Source organism: Bubalus bubalis, chromosome 4 (assembly GCF_019923935.1).
Source record: "Bubalus bubalis isolate 160015118507 breed Murrah chromosome 4, NDDB_SH_1, whole genome shotgun sequence".
Lineage (NCBI taxonomy): Eukaryota > Metazoa > Chordata > Mammalia > Artiodactyla > Bovidae > Bubalus > Bubalus bubalis.
The window spans coordinates 29,144,256-29,171,026 of NC_059160.1; the positions used below are offsets into that span (position 1 = coordinate 29,144,256).

At 37.2% G+C, this 26,771-nt stretch overlaps 1 protein-coding gene across 19 annotated transcripts in view; it reads left to right on the forward strand.

The window, feature by feature from the left end:
- PLEKHA5 (pleckstrin homology domain containing A5) overlaps positions 1 to 26,771 on the forward strand; it is a 258,725-nt gene that overhangs the window by 149,558 nt on the left and 82,396 nt on the right. For all 19 annotated transcript variants that reach the window (XM_025283335.3, XM_044941219.2, XM_044941220.2 and 16 more), the window contains 7 exons: positions 3,712 to 3,795; positions 4,686 to 4,806; positions 7,673 to 7,777; positions 10,096 to 10,168; positions 16,865 to 16,965; positions 21,118 to 21,233; positions 26,220 to 26,687. In XM_025283335.3, coding sequence (XP_025139120.3) covers positions 3,712 to 3,795; positions 4,686 to 4,806; positions 7,673 to 7,777; positions 10,096 to 10,168; positions 16,865 to 16,965; positions 21,118 to 21,233; positions 26,220 to 26,687 — 1,068 coding nt within the window. The remainder of the gene's footprint in view (positions 1 to 3,711; positions 3,796 to 4,685; positions 4,807 to 7,672; positions 7,778 to 10,095; positions 10,169 to 16,864; positions 16,966 to 21,117; positions 21,234 to 26,219; positions 26,688 to 26,771) is intronic.

The window sequence follows — 26,771 nt, forward strand, 5'->3', positions numbered from 1 at the left end:
TTGTACATAAATGTTATAGGAAAACTGATGCTACTTTCATCTGGATTTTGAGACCCTTCAAAGGAGGAGGGGAAAAAAAGAAAAACTTAGACTACAGAAAGGATGGTGAGTGTTGGATGAAAAGATATACTTCATAAATAATACTGCAGACAGACCGGTAGAACTGAAGAAAGGCTGGAATTTTGTCTTCCCTTCCCTCTTGTGGTCTGAGCAGTCCCTCCTCCTTTGTGCCAAGGGTGATGGTCATGACTTCATATGTGGCCAGCCACCTCCCAGGGTGCCCAGTTGCTGTGTGTATTAAAGAACTTGTGTATTACGCACTAAAAGAATTCTGCACATTAACAGTGATGGCTTTTTGCTTATTTTTTTTAAAGATTCATTTGGGTTATATTTACATTGCTTTCATTTGTTGGCTCAGTATATTTTTAACTGATTTTTAGTTTCTGTGGATGATGTAGAAATTAATTTTTGAAATATAAAAATAAAATTTTAAGTATATAAAAATACATTTGCACAAACAAGAGCAGTAAGAATTGACAATCCTACCAGGTTGTGGAAAATTACCACATTTAAACACTTAAGACTGGAATTTTGTTTGGTTGATATTTTGGTTTTTCATACTCTTAATTTATTTTAATTGATATTTTAACAAAATCATTAGAAAACATTACTCTGATTTTTATTTGATAAGTATGTTGTTTTATGAGAGATGACATTTTATAACTAAACTCATTGCCTATAAAATCTCAATCTTACGAATTTTAATTTTATAGAAACCTAGTAATCTTGAGTGACTATAATTAAGTCAGAACAAATAAACATTTGAGAGGACTTCTTTGTGTATGTGTTACAGTTAGGCCTAAGTAATAGGAAAGATGATTTCTTTCATTAAAGAATAGCAGAAGACTTGCATCTTAGAGTGCCCATGTAAATAAATGATTTTTTATGTCAACTTAGTATAACATTAAATAAAAGAAAACACAATGGATACTTTAAAAAAGTAAAAGAAGAGCATAGATATATTCATTTTTTGTGATTGATTTTAATCACTGATCTTTTAACTAAGGGGCTTCCCAGGTGGCTCAGTGATAAAGAATCTGCCTGCCAATGCAGGAGACATGGGTTTGATCCCTGGGTCGGGAAGATCCCATGGAGGAGGATATGGCAACCCAGTCAGTATTCTTGCCTGGAAGATCCCATGGGCCGAGGAACCTGGCAGGTTACACGACTGAGCATGCATGCATGCACTTTTAACTAAGATAGAATGCTAAGATTTTTATTTATTTAGTGAGTTTTACTTAAAGACATTGTGATCCTAAAAGTACTTGGACAATATAACTGTATTCAGTTTAATTGAAATAACATCCACTTTCAGGGTAAAGAGTGTTTATGCTCCTTTATGATTGTTCTTTATTTTAGTGTCTCCTTTGCCCTGTGCCCTTGTCTGTGTGTGTTACTCAGTTGTGTCTGACTCTTTTGCAACCCCATGGACAGTAGCCTGACAGGCTCCTCTGTCCATAGCATTCTCCAGGCAAGAATACTGGAGTGGGTTGCCAATCCCTTCTCCAGGGGATCTTCCTGACCCAGGTATTAAACCCAGGTCTCCTGGATTGCATGCAGGTTCTTTATGGTCTGAGCCACCAAGGAAGCCCATGTCCTTGTCTAATGGATACTCAAATCTATTGTCTGGTGGTCAGAGTAATAATCTCTTAGGCCAGTAACCATTACAAGGTCCTGTAGTTATAATTTACAGTTTCTGGAATATTAGGGTTAGAGTCTACTTTAGTCCCTCTAGGCAAGATGGCATAGTACTGGAAAATAATGCAATACAATAGGGAGTATTTGTTTTATTTTTGCAATATTGGTTTTTATAAAAAGAATTTGTATATTTCTCTTCTACCTTCCACTGAACCAAGTCTAGCTTTTTAATGCCCCTTCCCAAGAAGAGACTTAAAAAAAGATGCTGTCCTCCTTTTTTCATTTTTAAGGTGTCTGTCTAATCTCTATCATAGGTTTACTCCCTTCCCCACAGCATTTTATTCTGTTAAAGCATCAGCATTTATGTACCTTGACATATTCATGGTATTCATCACATTTAGGTACTTCAGCATTTTCCACTTCATCTCCAGAGGCTGTTTGTTCTTAGTTATTCTGTCATCAGTTTATTGCTTATTGTATAAGCTGATATCCCATTATGAGACTTTAGGTTTCCATTGTTGCACTTTCTTAAATTAACTGATAAGAAAGTCATCTGCATGCTTTTTATGTAGTGAAAGTATCACCACAAATAAATATCTAAACCCACCGCCTCTTATCACCTATTAAATGTGTTAATACAGATCACATGGAATAATCTTTTAAAATTAACAAAGCAGTATTCAGTACATCTTGACTGTTTTCTCCATAATTAAAGTTGTTTTCTAAAGTCTGGCATGTCAGTGATTGATCTTCCTTACAGTTTTCTTTGTAGTATGTTAGTCAGTGGAGAAAAAAAATATTTGTTTACAAATGATGTATATTTTTTAGATATCATTGCATGTTACATATTATTTTAGGCATCTGTTATTTTGGGCTTAGATAAATAGATTGGGGTTTTTCTCCTTTCATATCCAGAAGACAGTTCAGTTCAGTCGCTCAGTCGCGTCCAACTCTTTACAACCCCATGAACTGCAGCACGCCAGGCCTCGCTGTCCATCACCAACTCCCAGAGTCCACCCAAACCCATGTCTGTTGAGTCGGTGATGCCATCCAACCATCTCATCCTCTGTCGTCCCCTTCTCCTGCCCTCAATCTTTCCCAGCATCAGGGTCTTTTCAAATGAGTCAGCTCTTTGCATCAGGTAGCCAAAGTATTGGAGTTTCAGCTTCAATATCAGTCCTTCCAATGAACACCCAGGACTGATCTCCAAAGACAGTAGTAGGCATAATCTTATCACTTGACCTAGGAAGAATAGCAGTTCTTAGGCAAAGATCTTTTTCTCCAAAAAATAGCCACTCTTAAAGCAGTTTTTTTTTCAACAAGCATAAAAGGTAGATTTTTCTTTGTTTGTGTTGTTTGTACATTCATTAAAAAATTTTGTTTACTCCTTCCATTTCTCCTCTTACAAGTTTCTATAGCATACTTTCTTCAGATATAAAAATCAGTCCCTTTACATTATTTATGTAAAGATTTTTTTGTGAAACGAGAATCCCATAAATTATTGCTCTTCCAGTGCTACAGTCTACGTTTTAATACTCTGGTGCCCATCTTGTAGTGCTATTAGATTGATTTTTCCATATTTGAATTTGACAGTGGGTCTCTATAATGTGCGTAGACTGGGATACAAAATAATGGATGTAGGTGGATACTCATACTTATTTTCTATTCATGGCCCACCTATCATATAAAATGCAATGATTGTGGAGCCAGATCAGCTTACTTTTGTTTATGAAAATAGAAGAACAAATTGAGGTCCTACTGTGGATAGGGGTGGGTTGGGAACTGGTGAGTCTAGCTGTATTGTAAAACTAAGTTAGCATTTACACACACATGTACATACAATAGATAGTAGAAAGGGCTATGTAGGAGTGTCAGTACCTGGGGCTTTGAATTGCATCGCCTTTACTCACTAACTTTATTGTTGCAATGAAGAAATTGGCTATTTTGCTACCTGGTTTTCGTAAAGTTTGTGGTAATAGTACATTCATTTTCTCTTATTCTGTTTTCTTCCAGCCATAATGAAAGGAAAGTGACCTGTAAACATCCAGTCACAGGACAGCCATCCCAGGACAATTGTATTTTTGTAGTGAATGAACAGTAAGTAAAGCATTTCATGGAACGCCTCTATTCAAAACGGGGTCAGCATTCCAATTGCTGTTATCCGTATTTAATACAGTACAATTGAACAGTTTTTTTATCTGGACATTTGCAGTCAAGGGTAGTAACAGAATACCATCTATTTACTATGTGTGGTTTAGAAACATGGCTTAAAATTTTTTTCATGAGGAATGTAATTTCAAAAGCTATTTTTACAATAGCTCAAACACAGAGAATAAACTCAAGATTCCTGGATGCAAGGTCAGGGGGAACTAAACTTGGTCAAATTATTAGACTAATTTGAACTTAGGTTTCTCATCCTTAAATAGAGATACTGGGAATTACCATTTCTCAGAATTTTTATAAGCATCAAGTGAAATTTATTTGAAAATAGTTTATAAATCTGTTCTTCAAAAATTAGTTGTTGGTACCATTGTTATTATTTTCTTTTAGGGGGTTGGGAGAGGGCTGCTGCACTGCCTGTCTTATGGGATCTCGGTTCCTCAACCAAGGAACGAACCCGTGCTCTCGGCAGTGAAAGTGAGGAGTCCTAACCACGTGACCACCTCAGAATTCCCTATCATTTTTATGGCCTTCAGTATTATAAGAGCAAATCTTGTAATTAAAACGTTCCAGTTAGATGACCGAGTAACATATCTGTATGAAAGCTTATTAAAATAAACATGATATTAACTTAAGTTGTGCTTAGTTATATTTCAAGTAGTTATAAATATTAAGCTGGAACTATAGAGCTTATTAAGCTCTAACTAATACCCAGCTGTTTGTAAAAGTCAGACAGACACCAGCATTATTAGCTCCAGGAAAACGTCATTATAAAGTGGTTTACAGAAGTAGCACGTTCTGACACTCTTGACATGTTATATTTTCAGGACTGTTGCAACCATGACATCTGAAGAAAAAAAGGAACGACCTATAAGTATGATAAATGAAGCTTCTAACTATAACATGACTTCAGACTATGCGGTGCATCCAATGAGCCCTGTAGGGAGGGTAAGTTATTTTGCTTACTCTTAATTATTGATAACTGGCATAGTTGGTAGTATCCATTATTATTACTCTTAATGAACTTAGAATTATAGAATAATCATTTCATTTTTGCTGTTACATGAATCTAATTACATTTGAGTTAATTGGCATAAGAAGCAAGGCCTTAGAATATAAAGAAATAAGATATTTTAATAATTTAATGAGTTATAGTTTTTAAATATTATAGAGTTCTGATTTTGAATTGTTTTACAAATATAATGGATGTTTGTTTGAGACAGTGGCAGTTTATTGAATCTACTTAAGTTTTAAAGGTGATGATTAATTCAATGACCTAGAAATCCTATTATTAAGTATGCCTAGAATGATATATTGGAGAAGGAAATGGCAACCCACTCCAGTACTCTTGCCTGAAAAATTCCATGGATGGAGGAGCCTGGCAGGTAGGCTACAGTCCGTGGGGTTGCAACGAGTCGGACACAACTGAGAGACTTCACTCTCTTTCTTTCTATAGTTCATTTTGAAGAAGGAAATGGCGATCCACTCCAGTGTTCTTGCCTAGAGAATCCCATGGACAGAGGGGCCTGGTGGGCTACCGTCTATGGGGTTGCAAAGAGTTCGACACGACTAAGCCACTAACACACACACACAGAATGATATATATATATATTATATTTTATTCTATAATACTCTATTATACTATTTTGTTAATATTGTATCCATTACTGCTAAAAGGTTTCAAAACCCTATGTCAGTTGCTTGATGACTGAAATATTTAGAATCCATTATGTGAAAAGTGTCATAGCCATATGGATACAGAAGTGGATGGTTTTTCTTTGTAATCAGAAACAAAAATACTATTTAATCTATGATCTCAGACTTGTGTGGCTATAATAATTTATAGTTATTGCTTCTTGTACTATAATGTTAATGTTTTGATATAGAATTTTAATGTAAAAATGTCTTGAAACTCTTAGAAAATCTGCTAAATCTGAATAAATAGTTGCCTTAAAGTTACTGCTTGGTGCCTAAATTAAGGATAGCAAGAGAATCAAAGGATGATAAAAGAATTGTCTTTATTTATTTAGAAAATAATTATGTATTTTATAACAGTAAAACAGTTGTAATAGTAAATTATGGTTACTGTAAAGAAATACTTGTTAAGGTTTTTTTAATGAAATATTGTAGAATATTAAAATAAGTATAGATTTTCAAATAATATAAATTATTTCTATTTTGTATATGACATAAAGGATAACTGAACATCATAGTGCATTTTAATTAAAATCTAGAAAAATGACTGGTGGGTAGAGAGCCACTAAGTCATTGTCTGGAAAGAAAGTTGAATCTATGCCTCACACTTTACACCCAAAATTTTCCAGATGGAGCAGGTGTTTGAATTGGTAAAAAACAAAACTATAAAAGCAGTACAGAAAATAATGGAAGTTTTTTAAAAAAACAAAAACAAAACAACCAACTCAGAATGCAGATGTGCTCTCTAAATATGACAAATCCCAGAAGTCAAAAGAAAGATTGAGAAATTCAGTTACAGAAAACTATCATGTGTGCATAATATTGATAACTTATATGACAATTAAAGAAGAATACTGAGGAGTAGGTGTTATATAGGCAGTTATTTGAGGGGGAAGGACAGATATTCTGTAACTATGAACAGTCATTTACATGAGTAGACACACATATATACACAGTGACATTAGTTGCCTAGAGTTGTGTTTGGGTTGTTTGAATGCTGGTATCTAGAGGTGAGAAGTAGACTGGTCCTTCTACATCTTTTTGTACCATTTGAGGTCTATACTGTGTTTTTATGCGTTACTTGTTCAAGAGGAAATTAAAATTTATCCAGAAAAAAAAATGCCATGGTTGATATTGGACCTTAAAATTCTGTTATGTACTAATATAACTTTTACAAAAGGAGGTTTTAATGAAATGTGCTAGCTTTCCAAAGATTCTAGTAAGTTGAAAAATAAGAGATAAATTGATACTACTTACCTTCCTTGTTGCTGCTGCTGCTAAGTCGCTTCAGTTGTGTCTGACTCTCTGCGACCCCATAGATGGCAGCCCACCAGGCTCCTCTGTCCCTGGGATTCTCCAGGCAAGAACACTGGAGTGGGTTTCCATTTCCTTCTCCAACTTACCTTCACAGAGGAATTGAAATTCAGCTTCTTTTGTCTTTATGTTTGTTGGTTACCACTATTGTTCCGACCAAGATAAATTGTTTGGGTTAAACATAGCAATATTTTAAAAGATTATTTGTAGTTTTAAGAATATGGTAAACACCATCTGGCTGGCATCATTCAAGTTCAGGGTTGTCCTTAAAGAAGAAAACACTACATGACATTAAGCAGTTCCTTCCAGTCTTGTTTTGATTTGATGTGATATGTTTGTTTATATTTTATCTGTGAGATCTGCTCTTGTAACTTGACACTGTTCACTTTAATTGGGACAACACTGTTAATTGCAGATATGAGTCAAAAAGTTCTGTCATTTGGTTTATTCTTTAAAATGCGTTAATATAATTTTTACTGAAGATTCATTTTATTTAGCAGGTAGGGCAAAATACTGCCATACACTGTGCCTTTTTAAAAATTGTTCCTGAAAATTTTAAAGGAGAGAAATACATGATCCTTTTGTAATATCCTTGAAGAGGAAAAGCCTTTGTGCAGAATTCTTATACTTGAAACAACTAAGACACAAAAGCAGAATTGCAGTAATTCATCTGAAAAGATTAAATCCTGAAAGTTTCAAAGAAATCTGGAGAAGAGATTTTAAAAGGTTAAAATTATGAAGATAAAAAGTAAACTCAATATCTAGGCATTAATACCACTTTTCTGTTGGGCTTTTTTTTTTTTAGACTTCACGGGCCTCAAAAAAAGTTCATAATTTTGGGAAGAGATCAAATTCAATTAAAAGGAATCCTAATGCACCTGTGGTCAGACGAGGTTGGCTTTATAAACAGGTATTTTTTTCCCCTGTTTGATGTGAAAAAAGAAGAGAATATAAAGAAACCTTTTCAGCTGAAGGTCCTAAGACAATTGTATAAAGTAGAGAAGAAACTATAGTTAATCATCCAGGTTCTTCCCTTTTTATTACCATGAAGAGTGTTAGGGAAACAGTGAAAAAAGAAAAAGTAATGGGTGTTACCTGGAACAGAGATATTGTGTGTGTGTGTGAGTGAGAGAGAGAGAGAGAGAGAGGTATTTCTAAATTTGAAATTAAATGTATGTTGTATGAAAATGTTAAAAATAACATGCTAAGATCTTCTAGGCAGAAATATTTTTTCAGTGGAAAAAAATACAGAGTTGTTGTTCATTTTCTATTCTTATAAAAAGGTACAATTATGTACTTCTCTACTTTGATTTATAGAGAAATTTGATGATAATTTGAGATTTTCCTGAGTTTTGCAGATTTTTGTTTCCATGCCCTCAAAACCACTCTTTCAAGTGTCTGCTTTTTTTTCTGTTTCTTTTCTTGTTTATCTGTTTGCCCAGGCATAGGTCACTCTTATACCCTGATAAGTAGGGGTTTACATTGTTCCATTATCTGGAAAACCTGGTAACTAAGCTTTTTTGGAACCCTGTTAGTTTTGTAATTGGTAAGGATGTGTGTACATTGAACTTGGTGGCATCTGTTTTGATTGCTGAGAGGCTGTTTTCTTTTTTACTTTCCGGTTTGCATCTGGATTTCAAATGACCTCCAGATAACTGAGATAACTGTACTCGGGACCTTTATCTGCCTGTGTTCTGTCTTTCTGATTTTACATGTATGCAGATGGTGTTAATTAAATATTAGTTCATTAATAGTGCTAATTTACTCTGTCAAATAATGCTAATTGCTTTCAGATGACCTAATAATTATATTAATTAAAATTCACGATGAGGTCGTTATGAAACATTCACTAGACATCGTTCCACCTGACAATAGGATGGCAACTAATCTAACGTATTGGAAGTAGACCCACTTAAAATCCAGAGAATCCCCATTCAAGCAAATTAATTTTGCCAATTTCTGACTGCATTGATTGAGTGTGTAACTTGGATACCAACTTTTAATTTTTATTTAAAGATCACTTAACTTGTATTTTAACCATCTGACATTTAAACTTATCCAAGCTGAAAGAATTTTAACTAGACTTTCTAATGAGTCCAAATTCTGTTCAAATAGCTAAATGTGATATTGAGCTTTATAGAGGATATGGGACTCCTTACTTAAAATGATTGCCGTTCTTAGTTCTTGATCCCTTGGTTAATTTAGTATTGCCAAAGCTCTACCAACAAGTTTCTCTACTCCTGAGTATTTATTCTGTAATAGGTGTGTAGCTTACAGAGAATATTTGTAGAGCTGCTTAAAAATCTAAACTTTGAAATTATCTATACTAAAGAAATAATTAATTAAGAAATTGAAAATGCATATTTGGGGGGGGCGGATTCTTTCCTTAAGTCTAACTATAAATTTTAAGGATGAAATCTGTTACTTAAGAGATTTTTACCCACATAATTTCTTCAGTTCTGAAGCCATCCTTATGTGATGGTCACAACTAGAAATAAATTGAGAAATATTAATCAACACACATACAAACTGGCATCTTTTTTACCTGTTTATGTCTGTGTTTGTGTGTGTCTGTGTTTCGTTTTCTCCTATGGTTTTGGTTTATTGCATGTGGGAAGGTAATTTTTATTTAAATTGTAGTTTTGTTTGAGCTTGGTATTTTTATTACCCAAATTACTTAGAAAAAGCTGCCAAGTGGGTACTCTCTTCTGCAGGATAAGCAAAACCCAGGCTGGATATGTAAGAAGAAAAAAATGTTTATTAAATGCGTTTGTATGCTAAGGTTCCTTTATTCACAATCATTTTAAATCACATTACCTTTGGAATAATTTCAAATCACACACTTTTCTTCGTGTTGAAGATGAACATATTTATTAACCTGGCTTACCAGAACGCACACCCTACCGCACAGTCACCTTATTCTCATGCTGGTAGACGTGTTCACATCACTTGCAAATACGAAACCAGATCAAACTGCTTCAGCAGAATTCCTTTTTACATGACAGTATTATTCTTCAAAGACCAGTGTACTTAGAAATACGTTACCATGTTATAAATCCCTGGAAAACTACCCCCAAATTTTGATTAGGGTTTTAGTTAGATTTCTATGCAGCATATATCAAACACACCTTGTTTTAAGAGCTTATTTTAAACAAATGCACCAGAAATGAGTTTTTCACTTTCTGAAATGAAAAAGAAATAATCCTTTATCATGCTGGTTTCATGCAGGACAGCACTGGCATGAAGCTATGGAAGAAACGCTGGTTCGTGCTTTCTGATCTTTGCCTCTTTTATTATAGAGGTGAGTTTACTACCAGAAACTGTAAAATATATGTGAAGCATCAGATACTCTTTCGAGGAAAAAAATTAGAAATCTTTTTACTATTTTATTATCAACAAACTGATATCAAGAAACTCTTGATATGTGTGATATGTGTGTGTTAGTCACTCAGTCATGTCCAACTCTTTGTGACCCCATGGACTGTAGCACACCAGACTTCTCCGGTGAGAGTCCTTGGGATTCTCCAGGCAAGAATACTGGAGTGGGTTGTCATTCCTTTCTCCAATTGATGTATGTAATTTGAAGTAAATAAGGTGGGACAGAAGGCAATATAGTGCTTCAAACTGAATGGTCTTAGTTTTGGTCTGGTTTTTATAATCTGTTTCTGCTAACCTGATTTGTTTATATGAAGAACATGTGAGTATTCACTCTATAATGTTATCCTTGAATTCAGTGCTTAATAGATAAGAAAACATTAATTTGATGGGATTCTTTTTATATGTCAATTTTGTCACATCTAGCCATTGGTCCACTAGACACCCCATTCTCCCCAGCAAATGATTTTAGAGCATTAGAGACTACTATGATGTATAAGAAATTAGAGACTACTATGATGTATAAGAAAAATAGCAAAGAATTTATTTATTATGATCCCTTCCAGTACCCCCTCTCTGTCTCTCTATCTCTGTCTGTCTCTCTCTCTCTTTCACACACACACACACACACACACACACACACTTTTCTTTTGAACAACGGCAACCCCCTTGAAACAAGAAAGTTGCAAAAGGGATTAATAGCCTACAGATGAGGCTATTAATGTTGATGGAGAAGAAATAAAGGTATTATTAAAAGCAGTCTTCATTTATATCTCTCTCTCATTTAATGTTTTTGTAGGCTTTAATAAGTTGTTGATTAACGCAGAGTCAGAGTGCAGAGAAGTCTGTGTTCAGGTGCCATGTGGATGGATACGTTAGCTTCCCCAGAGTTGGTGATAAACAGTGCAAGGGATGCATATGCCGTGTGGCCCTAGAAATCTGCTTCAGCTACAGTATAAAATCATGAATCTGGACAGTCAGCCCTTCTTCCATACTTTAGAATCTGGTTGGAATCAGTCAGTATATAGTTACCAATTTACATACCGCAAAATACAGTAGGATTTTAGAGCCTATTAGCAGTTTTTAAATTTACTTTGTGATTGTCCCCCCAAAAAAGGTGGGACAGAATTCTGTGGTCACCTATCAAAGCAACATATGCAAATTGACCTTCAAAATTTGAAATTACTAGAATTGTATTCATCTTTTTTTCCCCCCCACTGAATACCGAGGTTGAGAAATACTGCTGAGTCAGAATTAACCAAACCTATAAAATTTCATGTTTGGCATAGAGATATTGGTTGGGCTGCAATTGTGGTATTATCTTTAGTTAAGTGCAAGACTTAAAATTTTCTTTAAAGGTTTTCCCAGTCTTTCAGAAAGTCAGTGTTTGTAACTCATACATTATTCCTAAGCTTATAATTTGTACTTTTCTTTCTTTTTTTCAGTATGTTTTATAGACTAAATTTAGAACTTTAAGAACAAGAAAATGTTTGCTGCTTCTCATATAAAAAATTTCTTAATGTTAATTTGCAACAGAAAGAACACTAAATTCCTTGCCATTTGATACTATTATTGCTTATGGAAGTATCCTTGCTACTCATCACTTTTATTAAAATAAAATAACTTTTAATGTAATTTGAAAAAAATAAAGGTGAATTCCAAAGCCATTTTGAGTATGAGATTCCATATTATTTTTAAACATATGTGTGTTACATTCAATACATCTATTAATTATAGTGAAGTTTCCCTAGACATGAGGAATATGAAAAAGAAGAAAATATAGAAAGGAAAGAAATATCACTTCACTCATCTCTTGTTCTTTAGATGGTTGGAAAGAAGCATATGATACTACACTTTTGCTACTTTATCAACAGGAAATGTTAGATTTTGAATGAAAACTCAGATTTTAGTGAAAAGATCCTAATAACTTGCAATTTTGAGTGTTAACCATTTGCTAAGCACATAACATTATGATCTACTGCATCTCTTCCTCACAGCCAGCTGAACGTGAAAGTGTTAGTCACTCAGTTGTGTGCAACTCTTTGTGACCCCATGGACAGTAGCCCTCAAGGCTCCTGTGTGTGTGGAATTCTCCAGGCAAGACTACTGGAGTGCACAGCTGTTCCCTGCTCTAGGGGATCTTCCCAACACAGCCACCTGATAAGGTGGCAGATCTTATTCTACACAGTCACACAGGAGGAAACTAAGGGCAGCAAGGTCCAGTAGCTGACCTGAGGTCTCCCCTAGCAAGTCTCAGGAGCCAGGATTTGCACCCAGGCACTTGTCCTAACCACAAGTTTCTGCCCCACCCAAATCTTCTCTCCTCTCTTTTTTTCTTGGCCACACCGTGGGGCTTGTAGGGTCTTAGTTCCCTGACCAGGGATCAAACTCCGGGCCCACAGCAGTCAAAGCACAGAGTCCTAACCATCACACCGCTAGAAAATTCCTAATCTCGTCTTCCCTTGTGCATTGAATACAGCAGCCCCATTCATTTCTTCTCTATCTATCCAAGCATCTAATACTCTAACATTGAGAGTATGCGTCAGAAATTTTTAACAGATCAGTCTGTGTTTTACAGATACGGGAAATAATACAGTGAAAGAATAAGAGCTTTGCTGCTTTTTTTTTTTTTTTTTTTAACAATAGAATAGCATCCAATACCAGATGGAAGCCCAGGTTCTCACTGTTCTTTACAAAACACCGGGCATTTTGTGAACACTGTGATAAAGCACGGAAATTGCTCTGTTCTGTAGTCAGTCTATTGATGAAACTTAACACGGGATATAATTCACTCAGCAAATATTTATTGAGCAAGACCTGGTTCATTCCAGGTATTATTAAAATAGCAGTGAAAGAAAGCTTCCATAAAGCTTGCAATCTCCAGAGGTCAGGGAGACAGTGGATCCACTCAGATAAATAAACAAGACCACGGTTAAGTGCTTTTAGGAGAAGAAGGTCATGATACAAAAGAAGGTCACGGGGCAGGAGCCTGTTCGGATCAGGACTCTGAGCAGACGGTGTAGGTACCAAGATCCCAGTGACAAGAAGGAGCCAGAGTGAAGCAGAGTATCCCAGACAGGAGGGGCAATAGTGCAAAGGCCTTGTGCTAGAAAAGTGCGGGGCATATTGAAGGAGCAGGAAGAAAGCAGTAACCCAAGCTCTAGGGTTAGCAGTAGGGAAAGAGTAGATGGGAGAAGTGGATGTAGGATCCATGTAGGATGCTATTGGAGTTTAGATTCTGCCCAAAATGCCACAAGGAAGCGACCGTATATTTTTAATCACAAAAGGAATGTGCTTTAATTTACATTTTCGAAAAGCTCACTCAAGCTGCTGTTGAAGCGAAAGTGAAAGTCTCTTAGTTGTGTCCGACTCTTTACAGTCCCATGGACTGTAGTCCATGGGACTGAATTTTCCAGGCCAGAATAGTAGAGTGGATAGCCGTTTCCCTTCTCAAGGGGATCTTCCCAACCCAGGGATCAAACCCATGTCTCCCACATTTCAGGCAGATTCTTTACCAGCTGAGCCACAAAAGAAGCCAAAGGATACTGGAGTGGGTAGTTTATCCCTTCTCTGGGGGATCTTGCCGACCGAGGAACTGAACCAGGGTCTCCTTCATTGCAGGCAGATTCTTTACCAACTGAGCTATCAGGGAAGCCCCAAGCTGCTGTTAGGGAACAGGTTATAAAGTAGAAGGAAGGAAACTGTGTAGAAATGATGGTGGCTTCAGAGTAGGGTGTAGCCAGCAGTGAGCTCTTCTGATGCCCCAGACATCTTAATAGGTGGTAAGATGCAGAAATTAACAATACAGACTCCTCTCCTTATGGAGCTCACAGATGAGCTGAAGGAGTCTGAGAAAGAATGTTGTAGTATTCAGTTGTGTTGATGACTGTTGACCAGGCCTGTACAAGGAAGGGGTCAGGAAGGGTTGATCTAGAGACAAATGACTTGCTTAGTACATACACAGCATGAGTGAGCATGGCATATTTGTAAAATAACACACAGAGCTTAAGGAATAAAGATACCTGAAGACCTAGCAAGAGGAAAGGCTAAAAAGTAGATCAAGGCATAAAAGACATTTGTTTATCATTCTAGTAAATTTAAACTCCTGTATTGAACATGAAACTGTAATTGTATGTATGTCTTATGTTGTTCTCAAACTTCTTTGAAGCAGAAGAAGAAATGGTGGATCTAAAATGTCCTTTGAATCCACTAACGTGTTGGGATTCTTATGGCTCCTGTCCCAGGTTGTGTTCCTGAGGAAGCAAGCCTTGAGATGGAGATCAGTGTGCAAGAGGCTTACTGGGGAGTGGTCTTGGTATCAGGACCTGGGGCTGGGGAGGAAGGGAAGTAGGACAGGGCAGAAGAAGGAGTTAGGCTTCCCTGCAGTCCGGGAAACGCCTGGCTGACCCCCAGTCCCCGACAAGGAGTTCATTCTTTCTACAAACATCAAGTACCTTCCCTTGGCTTGACCAGAGTACGAGGCCCTCTGTGTGATTGAAACTGAGACAGTTACCTAGGTAGAGAACTAAAAAAAATGCTGTGATTAAGAACACTTAGGGCTTCCCTGGTGGCTCAGATGGTAGAAAAATCTGCCTGCAATGCAGGAGACCTGGGTTCAGTCTCTGGGTGGAGAAGATCCCCTGGAGAAGGGAATAGCTGCCCACTTCAGTGTCCGTACCTGGAGAAGACCATGGACAGTGGAGCCTGGTGTGCTATAGTCCTTGGGTCTGCAAAGAGTCAGACACAGCTGGGAGACTAACACTTTCACTTTCAAGAACATATAAGTAATCTAGCATATGACTCTTTGGATAGTCATTTGATGAAGATTTTATATGCCTTCAGTTTTATATAATAATGGCAGTTGTTAATGAACTTGTAGCGTGGGCTGAGTGCCTCATTGCAGTCATTATGTCTGTTAACTCATTTAACCCTCACAGCATGTTCCTTTGTGGCAAGTCCTGTTTTCTTCAGTTTTGTGGTAGATGACACTGAGATACCCAGCATCTGGTAGCTTGGCAAGATCTTACCACTACTTAGAATCCGACTGGGAAACAGTCCATGATAATCGCTGAAGTCACCCTATGCTTATTACCTCTGCATATTCTGAAATAACTTTAGGAAAGTCAATTTTCCAGTTATACAACATAGAAAAATTAATTATTTGATAAAAAATGATTTTTTAATAAAGATGACTTCCTGACCTGTTTCTGATTATATGTTTTATATAAACATAAAATTGGATTTAAAATTAGAATGTGACTCATTCTTTTAAGTTGTCATTCTTTATAATTGTTGTCTGCTTTCTGCCCCCCCCTTATTTTCCCTTTCAGAATAAATCTACACTTTTGTTCATTCTGTCTTATATTAGAGAACTAATGAATATAATATAATAAAAGCAAAATTTGGTTCCAGTGTTATGAGAAGAGTTACAGAAATTAACCTCTAATGTGACTTTTTTCTTTTGGAAGTTTCAACATATATTCTAGAAATGAGGGGAAAATAAATGAAATCCCTTGTTAAGTTTATAATAATAATAATAATAAAAACACGGCAAGCATAATAAAAAGATTTATTTCTAATTTATGATTTTTCTCATTGCTGAGTTCACCAGCCTAATGCATAGCTTTATTAACTTGTCTTACGGGTCTCTAACAATGTACTATATATTTCAAGTTTCATAGACATCTCTGCCCCCAAGCAGCAAGTTAATAATGTGAATCTATACTGTTCCAGAATGAATGTTTTGACATTTTCCTAGGTATATTTTATGTGCTTGCCTTGTAGGTCTGTGATTTATTCTCTTAACTTTATTGTGTATCATAGTGACTGGTAAAAACAACCCTTCAAGGATACATGTTTAAGAAGCATATAATTTTTCAAGTATAGTTTAAAAGATGTTTTTATGTGTATATATTCATGTATTCAAAAATGTTTGAGCATCTACTGTTGTTCTAAGTGTCTTTGTGGAGTTTACATTCTAGTTGGGGAGAGGAAGATGATAAGTAAAAAATAAAACATACAGGGTTTCAGAGGTATTGGGGTAGATGTTAAGGGTCATTGTGGTAGAGCTCCAGAAAGAGAAGAGAAGGTTCTGGGACAGATCAGGATGGAAGCACTTCAAAATAAAGCAGTCAAGAAAGGCTTCATTGATGAGACATGGAACAAAGTCTGAAGGTTGTGACGAGAGAGCCATGCCTATCTGGGCTTTAGAATGGTTGCCTGTTTAAATCCTATGGGAAACATGGGTGGATTCATTTTGTAAATTTTCAGTGTCACCATTTACACGCTTATGTAGTTTCAGTGAATCACATGTCAGAGGACTTTGTAGAATGCAGTCTATATGCCAAAGGTTTGCCATTTTTGTGTCTAATTGACCTTGTTCTGACATGTGGGCCAAGTTCTGATTTGCTTAAGACAGGGAATTTTGTTGAAAGTAAAGCAGTATATATATATACTCCATTATTTAATGTTTTCCCTTAAAACCTTACAATATAATACATGAATGAATTACACAAATTTATATATGAAAGTCTTTTGGTTTTGTCAAAATAAGTTTTGAGAAAATTTATTCTGCTTCATGAGAACACTGGAAATTCTAATCAGGTGTTCAATTACCTCTCAGATGAGAAAGAAGAGGGTATTCTGGGAAGCATACTGTTGCCCAGTTTTCAGATAGCTCTGCTTACCTCAGAGGACCACATTAACCGCAAATATGCTTTTAAGGTAAGGACATAGTCATACTTTTTTTTTTTCCTGAATTTGAATGTTGCATTGGTTAAGAAATGGATATTGACTGCGGATTATCACAAGAAGACATTTTATTTACAGTCATTTTTAATATTTGAAATACAATAGTGGTCTTAGGGTTGAGGAGAAGAGTGTCCCTTTAATTAGTAAGAAGTACATGCTGAAGTATTAAAGGGCCAGGTGTCTTTTGTGGTTCTAGATTGGGGTCCCCAACCCCTGGGCCACAGACCTGTTAGGAACCAGGCCACCCAGCCCGACAGTGCGAGTCAGGCAAGCAAGTGAAGCTTCACCTTATTTACAGCCCCTCCCTATTGCTTATATTCTTGCCTGAGCTCCAGCTCCAGTCAGATCAGCAGAGCCATTAGATTCTCATAGGAGCTTGAACCCTACTGTGAACTGTGCATGCAAGGGATCTAGGTTGCGGGCTCCTTATGAGAATCATCCTGAAACCATCCCTCCCTGGGTTCATGGAATAATTGTCTTCCATGAAACTGGTCCCTGGCGCCAAAAAGGTCGGGGACCACTGTGCTAGATATAGCAAATATGTTAAAATGCTAATAATTGATAGATACAACTGTACTATACTGGTGATCATTGTATTGTTCTTTAAAAGTTACTGTATATTTGAATTTTTTCATAATAAACTTGGGGATAATGTGTTTTTTAACCTCATACATGTACACTCATGATTTTAGAGAAGACTTGCAAAGGTGCTCTTAGATCTAAGTACATCATGAACATCAGATAGTTTTGAGAGCCTATTGAAGATGAAACATTAAATCTATTATTAAATCTAAGCAGACCGGAGCTCGCCTCCCCTAACTAATAATACTCACCCATCTGTGATGTGCTGGTAGAGCACCCTCAAATAAGAAGCCCCTTTAATGCTAGTTCAGTTCAGTTCACTTCAGTCACTCAGTCATGTCCGACTCTTTGCGACCCCATGAATCGCAGCACGCCAGGCCTCCCTGTCCATCACCAACTCCCAGAGTTCACCCAAACTCATGTCCATCGAGTCAGTGATGCCATCCAGCCATCTCATCCTCTGTCGTCCCCTTCTCCTGCCCCCAGTCCCTCCCAGCATCAGAGTCTTTTCCAGTGAGTCGACTCTTTGCGTGAGGTGGCCAAAGTATTGGAGTAGTTTAATGCTAAGTTGGTTATTTTGCTGCTATTGTTCTCAAAAACCGTGCTGCATTCTTTGCTTTATGATGATGGCTGAAATAAATTTCGGAAGTCACCTATTTTTTTTAAGTCAGTTTTAAATTGAGAACTCTTGAGAGGTTTAATGTAAAATTCTCATTTTAAGAAAAAGAGGGAATATAAAGGTAAGGTATGCTGTTATTTAACAATGAAAATGTGTGTACCATTATAAAATTGAGTCACTCTGTAATTCCTATCCACTTTTAAAGAATAGTCAGGACTACAGCTGAGCTACAACTTTGGCCAGTTAACATGTTGCATTTTTAATTACAGAGAAAAGACTGGGAAAGGCAGAGTGGTGGGAGGGTTGTGGGTGGCCTCAACCAGAAGGTCATATCCGAACAAAGACCACTGGCTATGAAGGCATAAGCTACCCATTTCCATATGTTACAACAACGTTTAATACCAATAAGTCAAAATAATAACTTGTTAAAGTACAATGCCAAACTCTCTGATACTGACAATTACTGGGGCACTAGTTTAAATTCTTTTGTTTGCTCATCAACTTAGCAAATGTTTATTCAATTTGTACTAGACAGGACATTTTGCTCAGGTCTTTGACTCTAAGTATATATATATATTTTTTTAAATATCAATAAATATGATGTTAAAATAGCAATAAAAGTGACATGTATGAGTATATTGTCTCTGTAATTATTTAGTTTAATTTTGATTGTATTTTATCTGTAACGAGAATGATGATTTCTGTTTTCAAATTCTCTCCTCCACGATGTTGTTTTCTCTGAATTTATGAGCCATGTTTACTACTAAGTCTGTTGGCGTTGATCCTGCTGCTTTCACAGTGGTAAGTAGGAAGTAGAGACAATTGCTGAACACCACTATGGAACTTAAAAGCTAAATCGGGAACTTTGCCATCATATTCCCATTTGACAGATTGCAAGCTTGGGTGTGGTTTGTTAGTGTCTTGAGCCCTGGCCACAACTGGAACTTCTGAGAGCCAGCCCAGCATTCCTTCCACTCATCACAGATATGGGCAATGGGTCTTTATCCATCTCTCCAAAACCCCCCTTAGTCTAGTCTAGAGACTCTGGTGGTTTTAATCATTTTAACAGTATATAGCGCTTGAGCTGATTCTTTCTCATGGTTTCCATATACAATTTTATACCCCTTCCACAGTCAAATGATATTTGTTGGTTCTGTAAGTTGATTTTCTCAGTGTATTGATTCAATTTATTTACATCTTGATTCTGAAAAAGGTTTCCAAGAAGCTAATTTGACGCTGTAGATAAAGCAGACAGTCAGGATCTCAGAGTAAAGTCTGTTGCTCCAGGTCTTCTCCTTGCATCTCTTTAGACTAACTCTTTTGCCTCATTCTATGCTGAAATAACTTGTGTTTATTTATCCTTGTCTTTCAATGTCTACTGGGGAGTTATCACAGGCTTTTTAAAATTTATTTTATTTACTTACTTATTTTTGACTGCATTGGATCTTGGTTTCTATGTGGGCTTTCTCTAGTTGCAGCAAGCAGGGTTTACTTCTAGTTCTGGTGCGTGGGCTTCTCATTGTGATGGCTTCTCTTGTTGCACAGTGTGGGCTCTAGAGCAGTTGTGCTGCATGGGCTTGATTGCCCCCAGATATGTGGAATCTTGCTGGACCAGGGATTGTCAGGCAAATTCTAATCTATTGTACCACCAGGGAAGTCTGTCTCAGGCATTTTTAAGTGGAAATTAACAATGGTTCAGGACTTAACTGGTGGTACAGTGGCTAAGAATCTGCCTGCCAATGCAGGGGACATGGGTTCGATCCCTGGTCCAGGAAGATTGCATGTGCCACGAAGCAGCTAAGCCCATGCACTGCAACTACTGAAAACACATGATGCAACTGCTGAAGCTGGCACACCCTAGAGCCCATGCTCGGCAACAAGAAAAGCCGTTGCAGTGAGAAGTCCCTGCTCGCCACAACTAGAGAAAGCCTGAGTGCAGCAATGAAGACCCAGCAGAGCCAAAAAAAATAAAAATAATAAATAAGTTAGGGGGAAAAAAGAATGTTTCTCCCACCTTGGCCTTTGTTTTCTTTTTAAAAAAATTTTTTATTAAAGTCTAGTTGATTTACAATGTTGTATTAATTGGCCTTGGTTTTCTGCTCAACATGCAGCTACTGCTGCTGTCCGTCCTTGCCTTGCTGGCCCAGGGCTGAGCCGAGTGCTCAGTCCTTGCACTTGGGAGCTGTCCCTCAGCAGGACCTCCATGACATTGTTTTCCATCAGCTTCTCTGGGTGGAGGCAGATTAAACCACTTACTGGTGATATAGGGCTTCTTCCTCAAACCTAGAGCATTTATATTTTACTCTGATACTTGAGAAGAAAACCTAAAGGGCAGTGCCATTTGGGGTCATTTATGAATCTTTTATGTTCGTGTATAGGTGTCTATAATGATTAGCCAGACTGCTTTGAGAGCAGCAACTTTTAAGGGCTGAAGGAATTGCTGCCACAGGAGGGAAATGCTATTAGTGACTTTAGTTGCTGCTTGCTGTGAAACATTCTTGAACAGAGAGATGTGAATTGTAAATAGAAATTGCTTGGGGTGTGTCCATGGAACAGGGATGGCCAGGTGCTTTTTTTCTTACCACCTTCTCCTCCTACCTTCCCTTCCTTTAAACTTTTTTTTTTTTAAGAAAATGAAAAATGATAAAGATAGAAAAAAATGTAAGATGTGTATATTTTTTCAATATTGAATGGTGTTTTTCTGAAGTCCCTTATTTCTATATGTATTAGGTTGGCCAGAAAAGTTGATTCATGTTTTTCTGTAACATTGGAAACCCAACATTTGGCCAACTCAATAAGACAAGTCCACTTTCTTGAAATTTGATAGTAATGGTCTGTGTAGGGAGCCACTGAACTTACTTTTTTTTTTTTACTTTTACAGGTGCCGTATTTCTATTTAAAACAATCGTGTCGTTTTCAATCAGGCTGCCCATCCGAACATGCGGACCTATTATTTCTGCACTGACACAGGAAAGGAAATGGAGTTATGGATGAAAGCCATGTTAGATGCTGCTCTGGTGCAGACAGAACCTGTGAAAAGGTAAAGGCTTGTAGGGAAAGCAGTGGTGATTTCCACTTATATTTTATCCCCTGCCTTGCAAATACATCATTATCATAGTACATGTCATTTTAGTAGTCATGATACAGAACCATTTCTTCCCCAGAAAGCAAGGATTAAGTTCATCTTCTATATTAAATCAATACACCTCTAGTTGGTTTGAGATACCACCTGCATTTTTATTCCACCTTCCCTCTTTATTCATTCTCACCTACCCATGTACTGAGGTGAATCCCAAATCCTAACATTCCAACTGAATGTTCTTTCTTCTTACAGAATTACCTTTAATATCCGGTAAGTACATTTTTAATTGCTATCTTAAAAGTACACAGAACAGTGTTTTTTAAGGTTCTGAACCTTAGAAGAGAATTTATATTCATGAAGTTAATTTCACTGTGTTTTTATATTATGTTGTATGTTTCTCAAGTTTAATCAGTTGAAATAAAAGTTTTTGATATGTTTCATTTCTTTGGTGTTTCTGGGATATTTCTGATTGTTTCATGATGAATGTCTCCAGAAAATAGTTCATCAAGCATCTAGATTATTTCTAAATATATCTACTTCTTAATGAATTCTATCTTCTTTCTTTTAAAACTCCAGGACTTACTTTGGTTATATAAATATGTACTGTTAAAATTGATGTAAGTGTGATTTTTCCCCCCTGCCTTAACATATGAATCATTTTAATATTCAACTATATTAAAAGCTAGTGAGAGGAAATCAGCTTCTAAAATATGTAAATATTAGCTGAATTATGAGCTTATGGCATTTTTAAAATATATTCCTATATTTTGGACAAAGATCTATGATACAGTTAAATTTTTTATGAGTCAACAACAGTTGAGCACATATATAAGGAAGATTGCTAACTTGCATGTCTGGTCTTTTTACTATTTTCTCAGGAAATTAAAGTCTTTTGAGGTGTTGGTTAAAAGACTCAAGTTGATGCTGTATAAGTAAATTTATGTTTATCTATTTCAGATCAGTTTAACTAATCACTAGTAATTAGAGCTAGGCAAGAGTATGCAGAAAAAAATAAAGAAGGTCCAAGGTTGAACTCTGGGACACGTGTTTAGAGCTAATAATGGGAAAATCTGCTTTTGGAATCCCATGTGTAAAAATGACCTAGATGGACATAAAGATGAGATTATTATGACAGAGAGCTCCAGAAAATTTGTTAGGTGAAAAAAAAAGAAAATCTTAGGATAAAACTAACTTCAGATAATACTGACTTTCAGGGAATTGTTTAGAATACAGAAATCAATATAGTCATTAAAATATATGATTTCTAGATAATTTTAGTTTCATATATTGCACTTATCCCAGAATTTCAACTTCTATTTTATTTTCTTGTATTTTCCACTCTAAAAACTAGTCAGTTCAGTTCAGTTGCTCAGTCGTGTCCGACTCTTTGCGACCCCATGCATCACAGCACGCCAGGCCTCCCTGTCCATCACCAATTCCCAGAGTTCACTCAGACTCACGTCCATCGAGTCAGTGATGCCATCCAGCCATCTTATCCTCTGTCGTCCCCTTCTCCTCCTGTCCCCAATCCCTCCCAGCATCAGCATCTTTTCCAATGAGTCAACTCTTCGCATGAGGTGGCCAAAGTATTGGAGTTTCAGCTTTAGCATCATTCCTTCCAAAGAACACACAGGACTGATCTCCTTTAGAATAGACTGGTTGGATCTCCTTGCAGTCCAAGGGACTCTCAAGAGTCTTCTCCAACACCACAGTTCAAAAGCATCAATTCTTTGGTGCTCAGCCTTCTTCACAGTCCAACTCTTACATCCATACATGACTACTGGAAAAACCATAGCCTTGACTAGACGAACCTTTGTTGGCAAAGTAATGTCTCTGCTTTTGAATATGCTGTCTAGGTTGGTCATAACTTTCTTCCAAGGAGTAAGCGTCTTTTAATTTCATGGCTGCAGTCACCATCTGCAGTGATTTTGGAGCCCCCCAAAATAAAGTCAGCCACTGTTTCCACTGTTTCCCCATCTGGTCCCATGAAGTGATGGGACCAGATGCCATGATCTTAGTTTTCTGAATGTTGAGCTTTAAGCCAACTTTTTCACTCTCCTCTTTCACTTTCATCAAGAGGCTTTTTAGTTCCTCTTCACTTTCTTCACATGCCATAAGGGTGGTGTCATCTGCATATCTGAGGTTATTGATATTTCTCCCGGCAATCTTGATTCCAGCTTGTGTTTCTTCCAGTCCAGCGTTTCTCATGATGTACTCCGCATAGAAAATAAGCAGGGTGACAATATACAGCCTTGACGTAGTCCTTTTCCTATTTGGAACCAGTCTGTTGTTACTAATAATTACTCCTAATTTATGCTGATAAAGATGATATTCAATATTGTGTCTTGACTCTGGACAACTATTTGTTGATTATCTGCCCATAGCAGTTTTTAGCCAGTTGTGTTGATATAATTTGCCCAATTATCCAGGAATTATTGAATACCACCTATGTGCCCAACCTGGTGTCAGTCACCATCATCCTGTAGAAATTATATCTTCTAAGGACTTGCCTAGTGGTTCAGTGGCTAGGACTCCATGCTCCCAGTGCAGGAGGCTGGAGTTTGATCCCTGGTCAGGGAACTAAGATCCCACATGCCACAACTAAAGATCCTGCATGCTGCAACTAAGACCCAGAGCAGCCAAATAAATTAATTTTAAAAAAGGAAGAAAGAAAGAAATTACGCCTTTTATTCTATCTCTAGCTCATTTATGAAGTATTTTAACCTATGAACCTCAGTGTCATCGTTCCCCAATGGGCAGGCCATTGATGGCATTAAAAAATTCTAAGCATAATATACATTCTCTGAATAATTTTCTGTCTCTCAGTCCATTATTATCATTTTCTATATTTACATGTATCTTCTGCAGTAACTTAAATGTTACTTTTTAAAATTAGATCACAGGTTTTACATTATTTATGTTATCTTAGCATACATTTTTGAATCAGTTTTGGTTCCACTTAAGGAGAAGTCAGCATGTGTCTTTTTTGATTACATCTCTTAAGTCTTTGGAAAAACTGAGGGAAAGGTCATCGCAGTTGTAATTTAAAATAAGAGCTTTAGGTAGATTAGAGGTAACTTTTTTAAAAAGACCTTTTCATGGATTTGATACTTAGTGTTTTGAAAAATTCTCACTACTCCTGAAATTAGCTTGGATAAATGTGTTTATAGCATAGATCTTCTCTGACTTCTATCTTTCAAGTGGAAGAAGCTCCATAGCATATCTTAATAAACTCCCTCAGTGTGTAATATTGCTTCCAATGTGAAGCCATGAATTTTATCTAAACCGAAATATATGGATGGCCTATAACTGTACTCTGAGGGAAATAGTCACATTTCTTTTTATTTTTTCTCGCTGATTTTATTCCTAACTAGCCATCTCTGTATAGCTGAACAGCATATGTATGTTGTTAAGTCTCTTCAGCTGTGTCCAACTTCTTTGCAACCCCATGGACTGTAGCCCACCAGGCTCCTCTGTCCGTAGAATTCTCCAGGCAAGAATACTGGAGTGGGGTGCCACTTCCTCCTCCAAGAATATATATAGATTATGCATTTTTAACACATGCATTTTTATCACTGACACTGGCAGCAATAGCACAGTTAGGATCCAGTAGGATCATTATTATATATTGAAATGTGCAAGGGTAGTCAGTTCCCTCTTCAAGGAGCCTCCCAGTGTGGTATCATCTTGGCGGTTTTGTGCAGGTACAGACACTTAGCTTGGTCTGGTCAGATCCTGGAAGTGATTGTCTCAGGAAAGCTGATTCTCATCAAAAAGACCCAGATAGAGCAACTGACATGGTGAGCAGTAAAACCATCTGCTGGCTCAGGCGCACACTGCTGAGCAGCACATTCTTCCTGCAGGGACGTGGACATGAGATGCCAGATTCTAATCCACAGTTGCTTGATGAGATTGAATGGTAGTGGTGATAAAGTCTGTGCCAGCCAGATTTACTCGTGTGGAGCTCATATCAGTCCCGAATCCTTGGTGCTAAAGTTTTCCCTACTTGCCAAAGAGGAGTTTGAGGCTCAGTAATTTCTGTACCTTGCTGGAAACTCAATTAGTAAGAGGTGGAACTATGGACTTCCGTGGTGGTCCAGTGGTTAAGAATCTGCTTGCCGATGCAGGGGGCACAGGTTTGATCCCTGATTCGGGAAGATTCCACCACATGCTGCAGGGCAGCTAAGCTCGTGCGCCAAAGTCTGCTCCGCAGCAGGAGAAGCCACTGCAATGAGAAAAACCTACACACAGCAACTGGAGACTAGCTGCATGCTCTCCCTCCTCCTCCAGTCCCCAACCAAACCTGGCCGCAACTAGAAAGCCTGTGCTCAACGAAAAAATAAATAAGCAAAACAACAGTGTAACTACTAGAAGTTCCACAAATTAAAAAAAGAGAGAGAGCACATGTAGTCTAGCTCAGAAACTTAAGTCCTTGGGAATACAGAGAGTTAGTTGGTCACATGGTCTCAGTCTTTGATAGCATCAGAAGATAATGTCCATTTCCACAAACCAGAGTCATGTTTGTCTCATGATGCATCAACCCTGCTGGCTGGAAACCGTGTTGTTTATTTCAAACAACCAGCTACTGTGGTCTTTTAAGCATGGATTTTCGTGGTTTCACGGTCAAAGGGCAGCCTCATTTGCTTTCTTTTCAGATTTCTAATGGTAGGGACACTCACCACTTTTTTTGTTTTCCAGTGCTTTCTACACTGTGTATTTTATGGTTAGTTTTCTCCCCTTTCTATTTATACATTCTGGTGTTGTACTTGAATTTTCATGCCATGACATTGGGGATTTGTGCAGACTTGTCCTCTGCAACCCTTTCAGGGCTTTTTGTAAAGTCAAAGGTAGTTTTATGGGCTTTTTTTTTTTTCAGAGTGAATCCCAAAAATAACATGTGCATTATTTCATCTGATTTACTCTGCCTTTCTTCTCTGATTTCAGAGTGGATAAGATTACATCTGAAAATGCACCAGCTAAAGAGATCAATAACTTTCCCAATCATAGAGTGCTAATTAAACCAGAGGTCCAAAATAACCAGAAAAACAAGGAAATGAGTAGAAACGAAGAAAAAAAGGCATTAGAAGCTGAAAAATATGGATTTCAGAAGGATGGCCAAGATAGACCTTTAACAAAAATTAATAGTGTAAAGTTGAATTCTCTGTCGTCTGAATATGAGAGCGGGTCGACATGCCCAGGTCAGACTGGACACTACAGGCCAGTCAATTTGAATAGTTCAGAGAACAAAACAGTCAATGTGAGCCTGGCAGATCTTAGAGGTGGAAGTCATCCCAATACGGGGCCCTTACACACAGAGTCTGATCGAGTCATACAGAGAACGAATTCAATGCAACAGCTGGAGCAGTGGATTAAAATCCAGAAGGGAAGAGGTCATGAAGAGGAAACCAGGGGGTAAGTGTCTTGTGGTGTTGGTGGGAGACTGGTTTCTGAGATAGAGTCAATGTATTAAATTCAAATTCCATTGTGATATTACAG